At 63.0% G+C, this 15,940-nt stretch overlaps 2 protein-coding genes across 2 annotated transcripts; one reads left to right on the top strand and one right to left on the bottom strand.

Annotated features, from left to right (window-relative positions):
- Nucleotides 1-4,194: 4,194 nt before the first annotated feature.
- PRSS16 (serine protease 16) lies at nucleotides 4,195-12,594 on the top strand. Its single transcript, XM_084612322.1, has 12 exons — nucleotides 4,195-4,497; nucleotides 6,361-6,539; nucleotides 6,776-6,875; nucleotides 7,439-7,568; nucleotides 7,969-8,092; nucleotides 8,668-8,745; nucleotides 9,215-9,262; nucleotides 9,830-10,102; nucleotides 10,632-10,773; nucleotides 11,165-11,344; nucleotides 11,458-11,603; nucleotides 12,173-12,594. Exons 1-12 carry the CDS (start codon nucleotides 4,434-4,436, stop codon nucleotides 12,233-12,235), a joined length of 1,527 nt encoding a protein of 508 aa, XP_084468448.1. The 5' UTR covers nucleotides 4,195-4,433; the 3' UTR covers nucleotides 12,236-12,594.
- Nucleotides 12,595-13,474: 880 nt separating this feature from the next.
- Nucleotides 13,475-15,676, bottom strand: LOC311511502 (uncharacterized protein). The gene is made up of 3 exons (XM_084612161.1): nucleotides 15,095-15,676; nucleotides 14,347-14,609; nucleotides 13,475-13,990 (listed from the first exon to the last, which is right to left on the bottom strand). The coding sequence occupies exons 1-3, from the start codon at nucleotides 15,255-15,257 to the stop codon at nucleotides 13,850-13,852; spliced, it is 567 nt and encodes a 188-aa protein (XP_084468287.1). The 5' UTR covers nucleotides 15,258-15,676; the 3' UTR covers nucleotides 13,475-13,849.
- Nucleotides 15,677-15,940: the final 264 nt, after the last annotated feature.

The raw sequence follows: 15,940 nt of genomic DNA, 5'->3' as shown, positions 1-15,940 counted from the left end.
CTGCGTGAAGCGAGTTTGACAGGTCTCAGCCCAGTTCCATGGCCCAGAAATGCCCAGCACCGTCGGCACCGATAGCTCCCCTCAGCGAGGCTGGGGGCTGGACAAGCTGAGCTGCGTTGAAGTGGGGGAGCGGTTGCTGGGGGTGGGGAGCGAGGGTCAGGGACCCAGGGGCGGGTGTGTGTGTGTGGGTGTGAAGTTACGTCCCTTGATGTCACAGGGTTGAACCCAGAGGGCTCACGTGCAAACCCACTAAGGCCAAACTCAGTGGCCAAGGGGGCGAGCGCGCTGTCTGCCCTGACTGGGGAAACTGAGTCAGTGCTGAGGGAGTCTGTAGCCAAAAAGTAAATCCTGCTGGGAGCAGAGATGCCTGGTGGAGCTAGGGGACACTGGGAGCCAGAACTCTGCTGGGAGCAGGGAAACCGAGGCACAGCCTGAACTGTGCTAAGAAAGGGAAACTGAGGCACAGCCAAACGGTGATGTGTGTTGGAGCTGCCTTGGAATGAGGATACACACACACACCCCGGGGATGGACAGACAGACACATACACAGCCCCCCCCCCCCGGTCCCCTCCCTGCCAGGGCCCCGCACTCCCTGCAGTGGCATGGGTTCCTTAAAGCAACAGGGACCCCAGGGTGACCCAAAAGAAGTCACGTCCCCTCCCCCACCAGGTCCCACGCAGGTTCATCCCGCGACCCCAGGCGGGCGGAGGCCGGGGGTGGGGAGGGAAGGAGCACACGGGGGGGGGGAGTTTGGTAAATTTAATCTCTGAACCTGTCAGCAGGTTTTAAAGCAGTGAACTAGACGGACAGATTGGACTCTAATCTGCCCTGATCCCCGGGCACAGATGGGAGGAGACGACACCCGAGCTGGAGACCTTGCAAAGGTGAACCAAGGAACGGCGCTTGGTTAATGGGCGGGGGGGGGGGGGGGGATGAGGGAAAGAAGGTTAAGCTTGGTTTAAAATTTCTAATGAAGGGGATAAGGCGGGTGAGTGAGCCATGGGTTGCCAGGCCTGGAAACAAAGGGGTTCCCCCCTGCCGAGCCTGCGCTATGCGGGGTAGCAGGGGGCTGCGGGTCGGGAGTGAGGGGCATTGGCAGAACTGGGGGGGCGGGGACCAGGGCTGGGCAGGCAGGTGGCTGGGGGTCACTCTCAGCTGGGACCTCGAGGCCGAGCTGGGGACCCCTGGAGCTGGCCCCACTTGGGGCAGCTCTGATCCGGGGCCGGCGTCCGAGTTTGGATGAACGGGCCCCTGGGCATTTGGCGAGTCCACCTGGGTCGTCTGTGCGCTGCCCCTTTAAATCTCTTAAAGAGACAGGCCTCCCTTGTGCGTGCGGTTCGGGCCCCGGCTCTGTTTCGGAAGAGACGGAGGGACAGACAGGCACAATCCGGGCTCTCCCTCTGGAAGCGTCGCCTTGCGGCCCTTGGCCCATCTGAGGCTGAGCTGCTTCTGAGCAGCCGCCCAGCAGCCTGCCTGAAGCGAAGAGGCGGTAAAGCAAAAATCCCGACGCACGTCCTGTTACCCAGCATGCTTTGCGCAGGAGCAGCCCTCGGATCCTTGCTGAGCAGAGGCGAAGGTGTATGTCACCCACAATGCTTTGCTGCAAAGCGAAGCCCAAAAGTGTGCAACGAGAGTGTAAATGCACCGTGTTCGCCCCCCCCGGCAAAGGGATCCCGACCGGCCGAGCTCCAGTCCCAGTCCCCATAACCCAGTGCAGGCCTGAGACCAGCCGCTAGACCAAGCCGGCGCAGGGGGTTGTATGCAGGTTTGTTATTGTAGGGTCTCCTAGGAGTACCGGTGGGGGGGAATTTGGAGACACTTAAAAATTAAATCGACCTAATCCCTGGTGTGGACACAACCAGGGCAACAGAAGAATTCTTCCCTCCTCCCTGCTCTGAGAGAGACGGCTTAAGTGCATGGACGGAGAATTGCCACTGTTGCCTGGCCGTGGCCTGAGGCCAAGCAAACTCGTTTCACAGAGAGGCCGTCGGCTCGGAGCTGGGTTTTGGGTTTTTTTTGCCGATCTGGGCGGGATCAGCCCTTTGACCCAGCGAGGAAAAGCACCAGGTCCGGTTCTGGACACACACTCACTCCCTCTCGCCCCATAGTTGGGTGGCTGTCCCGAAGAGATCTGGTGACATCTACTGGCCGGCGCTCCCAGCTCCGCTTCCCCCTGGAGTGCCTTTAAAATCAAACCCAGCGCGTGTTTAAAGGACGCCAGGAAGTTTCTCAGGTTTCAGAGTAACAGGCGTGTTAGTCTGTATTTGCAAAAAGAAAAGGAGTACTTGTGGCACTTTAGAGACTAACCAATTTATTTGAGCATAAGCTTTCGTGAGCTACAGCTCACTGCATCGGATGCATTCAGTGGAAAGTTTCTCAGCCTCCGTGGACACGTCACCCACCAACGAAATGCAGCCCCCTCTGGGCTGGAAAACAGCTGCTGTTTCAAAGGGAAACTGTCAAGGTGACATTTGACCCCAAAACGTCGGGGGAGGGGGTGTTCCTAAAAAGCCACACTTATAAGCAATTCCAAAGGAGGCAATTTTAAGCAAAGGTTGGGTTTGCAGGGGGCCCTCCCCAGTCCAGTCCCCACCATAACAATGGCTCTTGCAGTGACACTGACTAGAAACCGACGTGAAATTGACGCAACCCAGCAAACAGCTGGATAAACCTGGCACCAGGGACACCCCGGGCGGGCGTGGAGAAGGTCTCCGGGGCTGGCTGCCCGTGCTGCTTCCCGAGGCCTGGCTCTGTCAATGAGGCCTGTGGACCTAAAAGCTGCCGAACCGCTCCTGTGAAATCTGGACATTCAGGCAGGTATTTGAGGTTACAGAGACCCTGCGCCCGTCCCAGCGGCTCCGGGTCTCCCTGGGTTTGTGTAAAACTTGGTGCTAGGGTTGACTGAGCAGTGAAAATATCAAGGAGGTGCCAGCCTCCAGTTTGGTTTTTGCATTTTAATATATTTAAGGGCAGAAGGGTCCCTGAGATCCTCTTGTTTGACCTCCTATCCAGACCAGAGAATTTCACCATCACCTCTGAGCCGAGTCCCAGACCTTGTGTCGGTCAGACGAAAGCGTCTGAAGACATGGCCAGATGGAAAATGCCATGGTAAATTGTTCCGATGGTAATCACCCCGCCCTGGTGAAACCCTGAGCCTTGGTCCTAAGTGAAATATTGTCCAGCTTTAATTTCCAGCCATTGGCACTTCCAGGAGGAATTTGCCCTCTGTGGTGTGTGTGGAAAGCTCAGTGAACCCCCGCCCCACCCCCCGGCGGAGCATCCAGCAGTTCCTCTTTGGCTGCCGGCTGGATTATTTGGAGAATTCACAAAGAAATCGGGTCAGCAGTTTGCAGGTTACGACAGAGTCATTTGAAATGGGGCCCCTTACAAAATGTAGCCTCCCTGCCCGTCTTGCCTTGGGCGGAAGGATCTATGGGGCGGACTAATACGCGTTGCTCGAGCTTCCTGTGTGGGTAAAACTCATTAAAATCTCATGCACAGGCTGTGTGTGCTGATCACGAAGGGGAGCTATTAATGACTCAGAGCAAGTGACTGAGTGGTGTGAATATTTCAAGATGCTTAATGATGTATCTAATTGTGTGGCTTACTCTGAAATCCCCAGTCACTGCTCCAGGGGCTAAGGGTTGATTTCTGCCTGGAGGTTACAACTTCCATTCAGCCTCTTTGGATGAGAAACGCAGCCCATCGGCCCCAAGAGCGTGCGCTTTCTGGGAATTCGTACCCAACCCATGACTAAGTGTATGAGCCAAGCTCCGTTAGAAGCGGGTGCGTGACGCAATTTAGCCTCTGGGTGCTTTGTCCTGAATGTCCTGTACGACGGGGAAAAAGCAGATTCCACAAACTTCCCATGTCAGTAAAATCCATTGAAATCCTGGGCCTGGGCTAAATCTGAAGAAACTCCTGGCTTTTATGCCCAGCTCAGGGCAGGGAGTAGGGTCTGGTGGTTACATCGGGGCTGGGGGAACGGGAGACAGGACTCCTGGGTTCTCTGCCCTGTTTCGTGAAGGGGAGGGGTCTCATGCCTCGGGCAGGGGGCTGGATTGGGGCAGCCCCTGCCCAGAGGTTGGACGGGTATCTTGGGGCTCTCAGATACAGAAGGGCCAGCCCTTACACCAGAGGGGGGCGGGTGCTGCTTTTCGATCATCTCAGACAGCAAAGTGAAAGTTCACACCCCCTTCCCCGGCCCCACCCCCTGAATGGCTGCAGCTGCAATTGGTCCAAAGAGGGCCAGGCCGGGGGCAAGGGCAGTGGATCATGTGAGGGGCCAGGGGAAGGAGGGAGTTAAGATGCTGTCGGGCTAGTTGGGGAAGGAATTAGCAAGCCAGTCTCTAGGCCAGCTCTGTGTGCGGGCCCCCGGCCTCCTGCAGGAAGTTTTCAGGCAACCAGGAAGCCGTCTGAGAGCTGGGCCGAAGATGGGGCGGCCGGTTCCCTGGGCCCTGGGTTTGCTCCTATCACTGCTGATCCAAGCCGAGGCAGGTAAGGCGGTTAATGATCTGGATGGACGTAGCCCCCTGTGAGCTGTCAGGCACCATGGTGCTAGGTGCTGTACAGACACTGCAGGGAGAGCTGGCCCCGGCCCCCAGTGGTAGTGTTTATGGTCTGCCGGGTGGGATGGGAAAGCCGGGTCAGGGGTGCTTCGGCACGCAGTGGGGATGTCACGTCAGTGGCCTGCTTAGGGTAATGTTCTGCCTCCCTAAATTCATCCTGTGGGGTTCCTGTTTAACAGCCCCCCTGTACCCCAGCCCAGAGGTGCACCTCCGCACCAGGCAAGGGGTCCCTGTATAAACAACCCCCTCGCCCCACCCCAGAGGTGGCTGCATCCCAGCGCTGGGGGATCCCTGTCTAAGCAGCTGCTGCATCCCGGCCCCCCAGGAGCAGCTGCATGTCTGTGCCGAGTGAGGGGTCCCTGTTTAAACGGGGGGCCATGTTCCATCTCCGAGGGGGCTGATCTCCCTGCTGAGCAAGCGTGATCCCCATGTTAACAGCCGCTGGGCCTCACCCCAGAGGTGGCTGCATTTTGGTGCTGAGCTAAGTGAAGTGAGTGCATGCATGATCTGTAAAGTGCCTTGGGATCCTTCGGGGAGAAATGCGTCTCTGTGAAGGGGGAGGGGGGCACAGTTTGGGGGGACTCACAATGAGGCCAAGCAGACCCTGATGAGATCAGCTGTTTAATGGTCCCATTAGTTTGGCTCTGGCGTTCACACCCAATTGAGGTGAAGTGGTGCGGGGAGGGGCAGGTCAGATCTTGATTGTTTAGCAGCCTGGAGGCAAGATTTTGGAAACCCTGGATTCCCGTTTGGGCCTGTCCCTCCCTGCTGGGATCACAACCTGCACACGTGTTCCTGCTAGGGAGCGGGGGGGGGGGCCTTGTGTTTAGAGCCCGGAGAGGCTGGGAGCCAGGACTCCTGGGTTCTATCCCCAGCTCTGGGAGAGGCGTGGGGCCTTGTGTTTAGAGCCGGGGGAGGCTGGGAGCCAGGACTCCTGGGTTCTATCCCCGGCTCTGGGAGGGGCATGGGGCCTTGTGTTTAGAGCCGGGGGAGGCTGGGAGCCAGGACTCCTGGGTTCTATCCCCGGCTCTGGGAGGGGCGTGGGGCCTTGTGTTTAGAGCCGGGGGAGGCTGGGAGCCAGGACTCCTGGGTCCGGTTTCCAGCTCTGAAGGAGAGGGGGGTCTGTAGCCAGCGCGCTGTGGGACGCTTTCGCCTCCCACATTCTGCTGAGCCTGGCTTCTTGGAAGCAGTGGTGGGGGCAGGCTTCTCCCCGGGCTGCATGTGACCCCCAGGAAGCAGCCCCGGGCGTGACCTGCCCTCCCCCACTTCTGCTGAGCGAAATGGTTTCACTTCTTCAAATGACAGGTTTCAGAGGAGCAGCCGGGTTCGTCTGTATCCGCAAAAGGAACAGGAGGACTTATGGCACCTTATGCTCGGATACATTTGTTAGTCTCGAAGGTGCCATAAGTCCTCCTGTTCTTTTTACTTCTTCAAATGCAATTTTAGCCTGACAGACAGACGGACGGAGACCCCTGGAGACTAGATCCCTTCGCCTGTGCCCAAGGAAAGGGGCTGGGCAAAGATCCCCCCTCCCCCAAAACACACATCTGGACCCCCCCCTGCAGTGCGCCTCCCCCCTGCCCTGCATAGACCCCGTTCTAGGGGGCAGCTCAGTGCCCCGGACCCATTCAGGGCTGGTCGAGTTTGCTCCTTTGACCCCCGGGGCCTGAGGCCCAGCGAACTCGTCTCGCCCCGACTCCCTGCCAGCCGGGGAGCGGTGCTGGGTCCACTCGGGGTGCGGGGGCCGGGTCAGAACTGGCCCCCCCACCCCTGCCTCCCTTTGCCTCCCCAGGGCGCAACTTCCGGCTGCTGAGGCAGCGGGTGCTGTGGGCGCGCGAGGTGCAGGCCATGCAGGACACCTTCTCCCGGAGGCGGCTGCTGGCCCCGGCGCCCTGGCGTGCCCCCAGCGAGGGCGCCCTGCGCCAGCCCCTCGACCACTTCGATCGACAGGAGGGGCGGGTCTTTAACCAGGTGAGACAGGCCGGCCGCTGTCACCAGCCTGGCGCGGTGACCCGCACGGATCCCCCCAGCCTTGCCGGGGCGGGGCCGCCGGCCGGAGGGGCACAGGGGCACGTACGCCCACGTGAAACCCAGGCACCTGCCCTGGGCGGCTGCCGGGCCCCCTGCCCGCTGGGGCTCCCAGAGCCCCCGAGCTGCCCCGGGCCCCCGCCGCATCGCACCCACCGGCCCCTCTTCTCCCCCCACAGAGGTTCTGGATCAATGAGGAGTTCTGGCACCGCCCAGCCGGGCCCGTCTTCCTCTACATTGGGGGCGAGAGCTCCCTGTCGCAGTTCGCGGTGCTGTCGGGTAAGCGGGGCCAGGGCGGGGACTGGCTGGCTCAGGGGGGCAGGGAATGGGGCAGGGGCCTGTCCCGTCTAGGGGGCTCTGGCTCCCATCCAGCCCCAGGGCGGGGACTGGCTGGGTCGGGGAATGGGGCAGGGGCCTGTCCTGTCTAGGGGGCTCTGGCTCCCATCCGGCCCCAGGGCGGGGACTGGCTGGCTCAGGGGGCAGGGAATGGGGCAGGGGCCTGTCCCCTCTAGTGGGCTCTGGCTCCCATCCGGCCCCAGGGCGGGGACTGGCTGGCTCAGGGGGTCGGGGAATGGGGCAGGGGCCTGTCCCGTCTAGGGGGCTCTGGCTCCCATCCGGCCCCAGAGCAGGGACTGGCTGGCTCAGGGGGGCAGGGAATGGGGCAGGGGCCTGTCCCCTCTAGTGGGCTCTGGCTCCCATCCGGCCCCAAGGCAGGGACTGGCTGCCCCAGGAGGGTGGGGAACGACCTAGGAGAGGTGCCCACAATGGGGTGACCGGGGGGGGGGGCGGCGCGGTTCATCATCTGCCAGGCTCCCAACCCCTAACCCCGGTGTTGGGGCCAGGGCACCACATGGAGATGGCTCGGAAATACGGGGCGCTGGCCGTGGCCCTGGAGCACCGCTTCTACGGCGCCAGCATCAACCCCGACGGCCTGTGGGAAGCCAGCCTCCGGTTCCTGTCCAGCCAGCAGGCGTGAGTCCCCGGGCGGGGCGGGGCCAGGACACGCTGCGCTCAGTGTCGGAGGGTGCCCAAGCGTGGGGGGTGGGGGGAAGCCAGGATGCCTGGGTTCTATCCCCAGCTCTGGGAGGGGAGTGGGGCCTAGTGGGTTAGAGTGAGGGGGTCGGGGGCTGGGAGCCAGGACGCCTGGGTTCTATCCTGGCTCTGCCAATGGCTTGCTCTGTGACCTCAGGCAAGTCACGTCCCCACTCAGTGCCTCAGTTTCCCCTCTGTGAAATGGGGATGATTACACTGACTCCCTCCCTGGGGTCTGACAGCGAGTCACAGGGGGTGGGGGTACCCCGGCGTTCCAGCTCTGCGCTCAGCTCACCAGTGTGGGTTTTCTCTCGGTACCTCCCCCTTGGTCCCGTCGCAGCCTGGCTGACCTGGCCGCCTTCCACCTCTTCGTCACTCAGAAGTATAACCTGACACGGAACAACACCTGGATCTGCTTCGGAGGCTCCTACCCTGGCAACCTCGCCGCCTGGTTCAGGGTCAAGGTACCGGCCTGGGGGACGCCGGGGGGGCTGTCGGTGTGTGGGGCTCTGCTGGGAGCCCCCCACCCTCACCAGCATCGAACCCATGACCTCGCGATCTGACCGGTGCCACTTCGCGGGCGTATAGCTGGGGGCTGGCCCACGAGAGTCGACACACGATCCAGCCACTCAAGGGGGACACAGAGCCAGACGGGGCTAGCCTGCGGTCTAGCGGCCAGAGCAGGGGGCTGGGAGCCAGGACTCCTGGGTTCTATTCCCAGCTCGGGGAGGGGACGGGAGGGGATCTAGTGGGGTAGACCTGCGGGGAGGAAAAGAGGTGGGGGCTGGGAATCCGGACTCCTGGGTTCTATTCCCAGCTGTGGCAGGGATGTGGGGTCTAGTTGGTTTGAGCGGGGAGGACTCAGTGGGGGCGACTGAGCCAGTCCTGGGGTCCACCCCAGAACCCCCTCACCCCGGGGAGCCCAGCCCCCACCCATGCCCCCCTGCTCCTGTGGGGTCGTGGGAGGGGGCGGGGATGGATTTCCCGCCAGGCAGATGGTGAGATGGTGGGGCCGGTTTCTCTCTCTCTCCTCCCCTAGTTCCCCCACCTGGTCTTTGCCGCTGTTGCGTCCTCCGCCCCGGTGCGGGCCCAGCTGGACTTCACCGGCTACAACCAGGTGAGCGGCCTGCGCCCATGGGGGGGGCTCCCAGACCCCCCTTTTCACCTGGGGGAGGGGGATGTCCTCGGAGCAGCTCTCCCTTTGGCCCCTCCCGCCCCAGACAGCTGTACCCGGCTGTGGGGTCCCGACTTTGGATCTGGGCAGGGAAGGGCATGGGGGAGCAGAAGCAGGGAGCGGTGTCTCTGGGGGTCCCCAGCTTGTGCTGCCCCCTGAATCCTGCCCTGAGCTGCGCCGTCATGGAAGGGACTGGGGGCTGCAGGACTAGCCCCTGGCCGCAGGGGGCACCCCCGGGCTCCCGTCGCTCTAGGGAAGCCTCTTCCAGAGGGAGCTGGGGGGCTGCAGAAGGGCCCCGGCACGGGGGGCAAGGGGAGGGACCTGGTAACTCCTAGTTAACCCTTTCGGGGCCTTCCCAGCATGCAGCAGGCAGCTGCATTAACCCTACGCGGCGCTTCTGTCTTTCCTCCAGGTGGTGGCGGCGAGTCTGTCGGACCCGGTGGTGGGGGGCTCTGCTCAGGTGGGTGAATGGCTTGGGGTGGGTTCCGGGGTCCCGCGGGGGGCAATCCCAGAGATTTGTGTGTCCCGTCCCCTCCCCACCACGGCATTGCATGGGATACTCCGAGCCGGGCTTCAGAGAGATCTGGGCATGCGGGGGCCACCTCTGATGTCTAGGGCTCTCCGCCCCCCAGCTCTGACAGCTGGCTCCCCTTGGCCCCGTTCTGTGCCCACTCACACCAGTGTCCTTCCGTTGGCATGCGAGGAGCTGCTCCTGACTGGCACCAGTGTCAATGAGAGGAGAATTAGGCCCTGTACCCTCCCACAGCCAGGGAGAGAACCCAGGAGTCCTGACTCCCAGCCCCCCCCCCCCCACTCCCAACCCCCACTCCCCTTCCAGAGCCAGGGAGAGAACCCAGGAGTCCGGGCTCCCAGCCCCCTGCTCTAACCACTAGACCCCACTCCCCTCCCAGACCTGGGGATAGAACCCAGGCGTCCTGGCTCCCAGCCCCCACACCTAACCCACCAGGCAAAATCCCCACAGCCGAGAACGCCTGGGTCTGCGAGTGCCTCTCCTTTCCCCCTGCAGTGTCGCGAGGCCGTGGCCCAGGCCTTCTCCGCCGTGGACCAGAGGCTGCAGGCCGGGCAGCTGGCCGAGCTGGCGAAGGATTTCCGCTCCTGCGGGCCCCTGACGGAGCCTGACGACTGCGGGGAGCTCGCCAGCAACCTGGCTGACATCTTCATGGGCGCCGTGCAGTACAACAACGAGGGATTCCAGGGTGGCAGCGTGGCCAAGCTCTGCGGCATCATGAACGCCATGGGCCTGGGGTCCCCCTACCAGAGACTCATCGCTGTCAATAACGTAAGGTCGCAGCGGGGTCTGGCTCCAGCCCAGCTGAGACCCAGCGCGCTCGCTGCACACAGGAGCCAGGGAACGGGCCGTAGTTCAGGTGGCCTCCAGCTCCTGTTCTCCTCTGTGGGCTGGGCTTCCTGCTTGGACTACATCTCCCATGATGCACTGCGGCCTTGGGGCGGAGAGGTGGTGGCTGCAGTGCATCATGGGTGATGAAGTCCAGCTGGGAAGCCTCACCCATAGGGAATGAAGGATTGGAACTACATCTCCCATGATGCACCATGGTGGAGGGAATGGGACAGCCATGCCGAGGGGCTAAAGGAAGGGGGCAGCTCAGTTTCTCCCCTGTCAGCTACAAGCAGAGGGGTCCTGCCCCCTCGCCAGTGTGCTGCGGGCGCCCCTTCTGTCGATCTGTGGTAACAACAAAGGGGGGGCCCCGTCCCACGTGCCCCAGCCGCTGGAGCCGGAGCCAGACGGGCCCCTCCCGGGGCCGAGGGTGGCCCTGGCTGACCCTCCCGTGTGTCTCCTCCCGTGGCAGGGGTTCCTGGAGCGCATGGCGCTGCCCTGCGTGGACAACTCGCGCCAACGTGCCCTGGCCGAGCTGCGCAGCGCCAACCTGACGCTCAGCGGCGTGGGCGAACGGCAGTGGTATTTCCAGACCTGCACCGAGTTCGGATACTGTGAGCTGGCTGCGTGGCGGGGGGGCGAGGGAGGGGTCGGCCCCTGCCGCTGCCCCCCATGCAAACCCCCACCTCCAGACCCCTGCACTGTCCATGCATCCTCTACCCCCACCCTAGGGGGCCAGGGCAGAATATGGGGAGAACAAATGGGGCTTAAAGCCCCCCTCAGTCCCTGCCCCAAGACGGGGTGACTGGAAATGGGGGTGTCATGCTGTGGAGGTCAAGACACAGAGGTCTGGCAGAGAATCCCCTTCCCATTTACCCCATCTCCCCCCCCCCCAGCCCTGGGGCACCCTCTCCCCCTGATCGCCCCGTTTCTTCGTCCGTCTCGGTGGGGGGGCACCCCAAAGAACCGCGGTGCTGACGTCTCCCCCGTCCCGCCCTGCTCCAGACCAGACCTGCGAAGACGCCACCTGCCCCTTCTCCCGTCTCCTGACGCTGTCGGCCCAGCTCGACCTCTGCTCCCAGGTGTTCGGCATCGGGCCCGAGCGCGTGGGGGAGGCAGTGACCTTCACCAACGAGTACTACGGGGCCGACCACCCCAAGGCCAGCAGGATCCTCTTTGTGAATGGTATGGATGTGGGGCAGGCAGCTGGGGAGGGGGTGGTCGGTGAGATTGGACCTGCGGGCTGGGCCTGGCATTGCCTCCCCGTGCCACGCCGGAGCTAAGCGCTCTGTCCCCAGGCAACATCGACCCCTGGCATGCCCTGAGCGTCCTGAAGAACCAGTCGCGCTCGGAGCGGGCCATCCTCATCAATGGGACCTCCCACTGTGCCAACATGAACCCCTCCAAGCCCTCGGACCCCCTGCCCCTCGTCTTGGCCCGCGAGGTAAGAGCCCGGTGGGAAGCCTGGCCCAGTGGGAACAGAATCAGAACCGACCCAGACTCGAACCCGGGAACCTCTTGTTAAGTTCCTAGTGACTCCACCCCGGCCCCAGGGCTGCTCAAACTCACGCTCCACCCTGTGAAGGACCCGGGGGGCAGGGAATAGCCATAGCCAGTGGGCTCCGGCCATGCCCCCGATCTGCCTCCTATGGGCCCTGGAGGCAGGGAACAACCATAGCCAGTGTGCTCCGGCCATGCCCCCGATCTGTCCCCTATGCCAGGTGCTGGGAGCAGGGTGGGTACAGGGCCGTTATGCCAGCTGGGGCAGTCCTTGCGTTGGGGGTGGTGGGTTTCTCAGGGGGCTGGTCCCACACCTGAGCATGACTGAGGATCAGGCCCTTTGGGTGAAATGCCCCCCGCTGTGCAGGGCAAGGGCTTACGTGCTGGCCAGGCTTTGGGCTGAATGTCACCTGAAGCCCCTGGGCAGCATGGGGGGCCCAGTGGGGTGGGAGCTCCATATCCTGGCGGGGTCCCTCCAGCTCTCTCCCTGTGTCCCCCTCCCCACTTCTGCAGCGGATCGACTACCAGGTTGGCGACTGGTTGAGATCAGCAAGGAAGGAGCCTTCGGCCCCCTGAGTCTCCGGGCCTGAAGCCATTCGCCCGCCGACGCTGCGTGGACTTCACCCGCAGAGGGATGCGGCAAAATCTTCCTTCTGGGAGGGATTTACTTTGATTGCCAGCTCGTCAGGGCAGGAGCCAGCTTTCTGCTTGGCATTCGTACAGCTCCTAGCATAACGGCTTCATGATGGGGGCTCCCAGCTGCTGCCACGACACACAACAAATCATGATCCAGGGGATGAAGTGCGGGTGCTGAGAAATCTGCTGCACTTGGCCCAGCCAAACCCCTGGGAATTTTCTGGGGACAGCTTTGTCCCCCTGCTGCGTTGGTTTGGATCCTTTAATTGTTTTATCCAATGAAAGATGGGTTTTTTAGATGTTTCTGCGAAGCCGTCGACTCCTTTGCGCCAGAGACCAAGGCGAACGAAGCAGGATCAGCCTGTTGCTGGGTCTGATTGTGTAAATCGTGTTGTCTGACGAGGCTCCAACCACCAGGATCAGGACCAGGTTGTGCAGAGCCCTTAGGGATACCCCGCAGGGCAGGTGCTCCCAATATTCTGGACCCTGCGTCAGTTACAGCAGCCTTGGGGCTGCTCTAACTTGAACTCTGCCCCCTGTGGGCCAGAGAAGAGCTACAGCCCAGTGCGCCCCGGCCACACCGCAGGTCCACCCTCTCTGCCAGGTCTGGGAGCAGGGTGGGTTCAGGATCGTCACCCCAACTCCACCCCAGCTGGGGGAGCCCCAGGCCTGTGGGGATTCTCGGGGTGTTTCTGCCCCACTACGCTGCAAGAGGGGTGCAGAGGGGCCCAGGCGTGACCGAGAACCACACCCAGTTTCTCCTGGAGACATCCTCTCCCAGTGCCACCCCCCAACGCCCCTCTCTGCACCTACCTCTCTGTGGTGCAACGGCGGAGCTGGGGGCCGGGGGTTCTCCTTCTGAAACAGGTGGCCAGAGCTCACTCCAGAATCAGGTTTCCCCCCAGGAGGAAAGGGCTGTGTCCTCCCACGTAGGGAGAGAGCGCATGCCCCTCCCCACTAGAAAAAAATCTCTCTCTCCTCTGCCCCCTTTACACGGCAGGGCAACGCCTCGTGACCCACGCTGATTTCTCTTCGCTGCGCCTGGCTCGTGAGGAAGACGATGGCAGAAACGCCCTGCGAGTCTCTCTCGTCCTCTCAGTTGCCGTGGGGCAGAACGCGGGCGCCAAACTCTCCGAACAGATCGGCGGGGCCCAGTTCAGAGAAGCTGGGGCAAGAAGAAAAGCAGAGGACCAACTCCTTTTATTTTAACATGGCGGGGAGGGAACAAAACCCCCAGCCAGAGAACACGACAGGCTCCTTTGCCGTCTCCTCACAGCCGTCCATTTCCCCATCCAAAGTGGCCCAGATAGCTCATAACAGGCCCAGGATCTTCCACCCTACAGGTCCTCTCCATCCCGGCAATGCCCACTCCCTCGGCGGGCCCAGCCGGGATTATATAAAGGGCTTCCCTACCCAGAACCCTTTGCGGAGAAGGGAAGTCCCTCCCCTGCGTCTAGGCGATCGATGGTTCATCTAGCCAATCAGCTCTTTCACGTGCATGGTTTATAAGGCCTTCCCCTCCACCCCACCGCTCAGTGTCAAGGGGCAGAGATGTCAGTGGGAGGAGGGGGCTGGTCCCAGCAGCTCCCCTTCGGCAAAGAGCTCTTCCAGCTGCAGCTCCCGCAGGTCCTGGATCTCCTGGGCGATGGGGTCCAGTTGCCGGAGAAGCGCCAGGTCGGTCAGCTGCAGGCTGAGCTGGGACAGGGATGGGAGGAGAGGGAGTGAGTTACGACTGGTGGCTTTCAAGGGGCGGTGAGAGTTACCCATGAACCCTGGCCCAGGCCAGCCTGGAACTGACTGCTCTCCGACGGGACTCTCCGTCACTTCCTGTCCTAAACGGGCTGCTGGCGTTGAAGGGAAAGGAAGGGTCTGTAATCAGGAGAGGTTGCTCCCCTCCGCGACCAGGAATCGCAGCTGCTCCTGTCGAGCCAGTCGCTAGCAGTGAAAGGCCGTTATCTTCTCCTACTGCAGCCAGTTACCCCTGCGGAGCCCCGACACCAGGGCCCGCCCGCCAGCACCGAACCCCTTCTGAAAAACCAGGCCGAACTCACCAGCTCCTTCCGCACCCAAGAGATCCTGGCCTGGAGGCTGGAGCCCGGAGCGCTGTCCCTTTGGCTGCTTGTCCCCTGCACTCCTAGGGCCTCCTGGTGCTCCCCTGCTGCCGGAGGGCCATGCGTGGGGGGGGCGCGGAGCACTTTGGGCAGCTGGGGCAGCCCCTTGAAAAGGGACCCCTCTTCCTCCATCCAGTGGCATTCGGCCATCGGGGTGCCTGGGGCTGGCCTGGGGTGTCCGGGAACCCTCTGGTGGTGTCTCCCTGAAACAGGGTCATACGCCAAAGGGTCCTATTGCAGATGTGGATGATGGCTGGCACCCCTGACCTTTCGCGCAGAGGGTTGCTCCCCCCTCCCAGACGTTCCCCCCCCTCCGCCCCCCAGTTTTTCTCCTTTAATCCTGCCTGACCACCCCCTCCTTCTGGCCGAGGAGAATTGAGGTTGGTGGACACACGTCTTTCCTCGCAGCACGTCTCTCACATGAGCCCTGGGAATGCTGCCGGGAGCTGGAGATAAGAGAGGGAGGGAGATCCTGAGAATGCGGGGAGCGTGGCCAGGGCGAGAGGGAGAAACCAGGCGCCTGTTGCGTTTGGTAGGGGATTGCAAAGGAGAAGGCTCTTGCGACACCGATGGTGGGAAGGGCCGGAGAACTCCCCCCGGGAGAGGGAGGAGGGGACGGAAGGACAAGCCGGCGACCGAGCACCGTTCCCCAGCACCGACGGGGCAGTTGAAGGGACCCCCCCCTTACCGAGCGAGCGGGAGGGCGCTACCGAGCGGTGCTCCCGCTCCCCCGAGCCAGCCGGAAAGCTGAAGCGCCGATTCCCTTCCCCTCCTGTCCCACGGAGCTGCTGAACCCAGCCTGGGCCTGCAGTGCAGGGAGCGGCTCTGGGCGCTGACTGGCAACGGCTCATAAACGCGCCAGGCTCCCAAGCGGGCAGCGGAGCTGGGGGGCTCAAAGTTCGCAGCCGAAGCAGCCCGTCCCCACGCCCTTTGGCACGCGGCCGCCCGGCTTGCCCCTTCCAGCGACTCCCTCAATCACCCGAGCGGAAATTCCCAGGGGAAAGGCCGCACGCCCTGGGCAGGAAACCCCATTGCCCGCTCCTGGGACCCCCGGCCTGTACGAAGGGGGCACTCAACCTGCACCGTGCGCGTCTCAGAGAGCGCAGGGGGGGGCTGCTGAGCCCGGCTTTGCTGGGGTTCAGGCAGGGGACGGCTGGGCCGCCCCCCCCCGGCTCAGAGGAGCGCCACGCAGGCCCCTGCCCGCGCACGGCACCGGCTGGGGAGCTGGAGTCCGGCCGCGGGGGCCCAAACTGGGCCCCGGGGGGGAAACAGAGGCAGGGTTGCCCGGCGCGGTGCTGAGCGTCGCCCACAGCGCCCTATGCACCCTCCCCGCCCCCCTGTGAGGGGGAGGGCTCAGCTGCGGGGGGGCTCTCCCTGTTTGAGAGCAGGGCAGCGGGTCTGTTCCCCACCGGCCGGCCCGTGACTCGGCTGGGTGCCGCGGGGCAAGAGCCCGGAGCGCGTCCCCCAGGCAGGGGTGGGGGGAAACTGAGGCACGGAGTGGGGAAGCGAGGGGCTCAGGGGCGCACAAGGAGTC

This window comes from Lepidochelys olivacea, assembly GCF_965140295.1.
Source record: "Lepidochelys olivacea isolate rLepOli2 genome assembly, chromosome: 23".
NCBI classification, from domain to species: Eukaryota; Metazoa; Chordata; order Testudines; family Cheloniidae; genus Lepidochelys; species Lepidochelys olivacea.
The sequence above is the reverse complement of the archived record's forward strand: the minus strand, read 5'-3'. Positions and strand labels throughout refer to the sequence as shown.

Coding starts and splice junctions, on each gene's coding strand:
- PRSS16 (XM_084612322.1), top strand. CDS start 4,434: ATGGGGCGGCCGGTTCCCTGGGCCCTGGGTTTGCTCCTATCACTGCTG. Junction 6,540..6,775: donor AGGGGCGGGTCTTTAACCAG/GTGAGACAGGCC, acceptor CTCCCCCCACAG/AGGTTCTGGATCAATGAGGA. Junction 8,746..9,214: donor ACTTCACCGGCTACAACCAG/GTGAGCGGCCTG, acceptor TCTTTCCTCCAG/GTGGTGGCGGCGAGTCTGTC.
- LOC311511502 (XM_084612161.1), bottom strand. CDS start 15,257: ATGAGCCGTTGCCAGTCAGCGCCCAGAGCCGCTCCCTGCACTGCAGGC. Junction 14,610..15,094: donor AGCGCCCTCCCGCTCGCTCG/GTAAGGGGGGGG, acceptor ACCCTGTTTCAG/GGAGACACCACCAGAGGGTT. Junction 13,991..14,346: donor CTTGGGTGCGGAAGGAGCTG/GTGAGTTCGGCC, acceptor TCCCTGTCCCAG/CTCAGCCTGCAGCTGACCGA.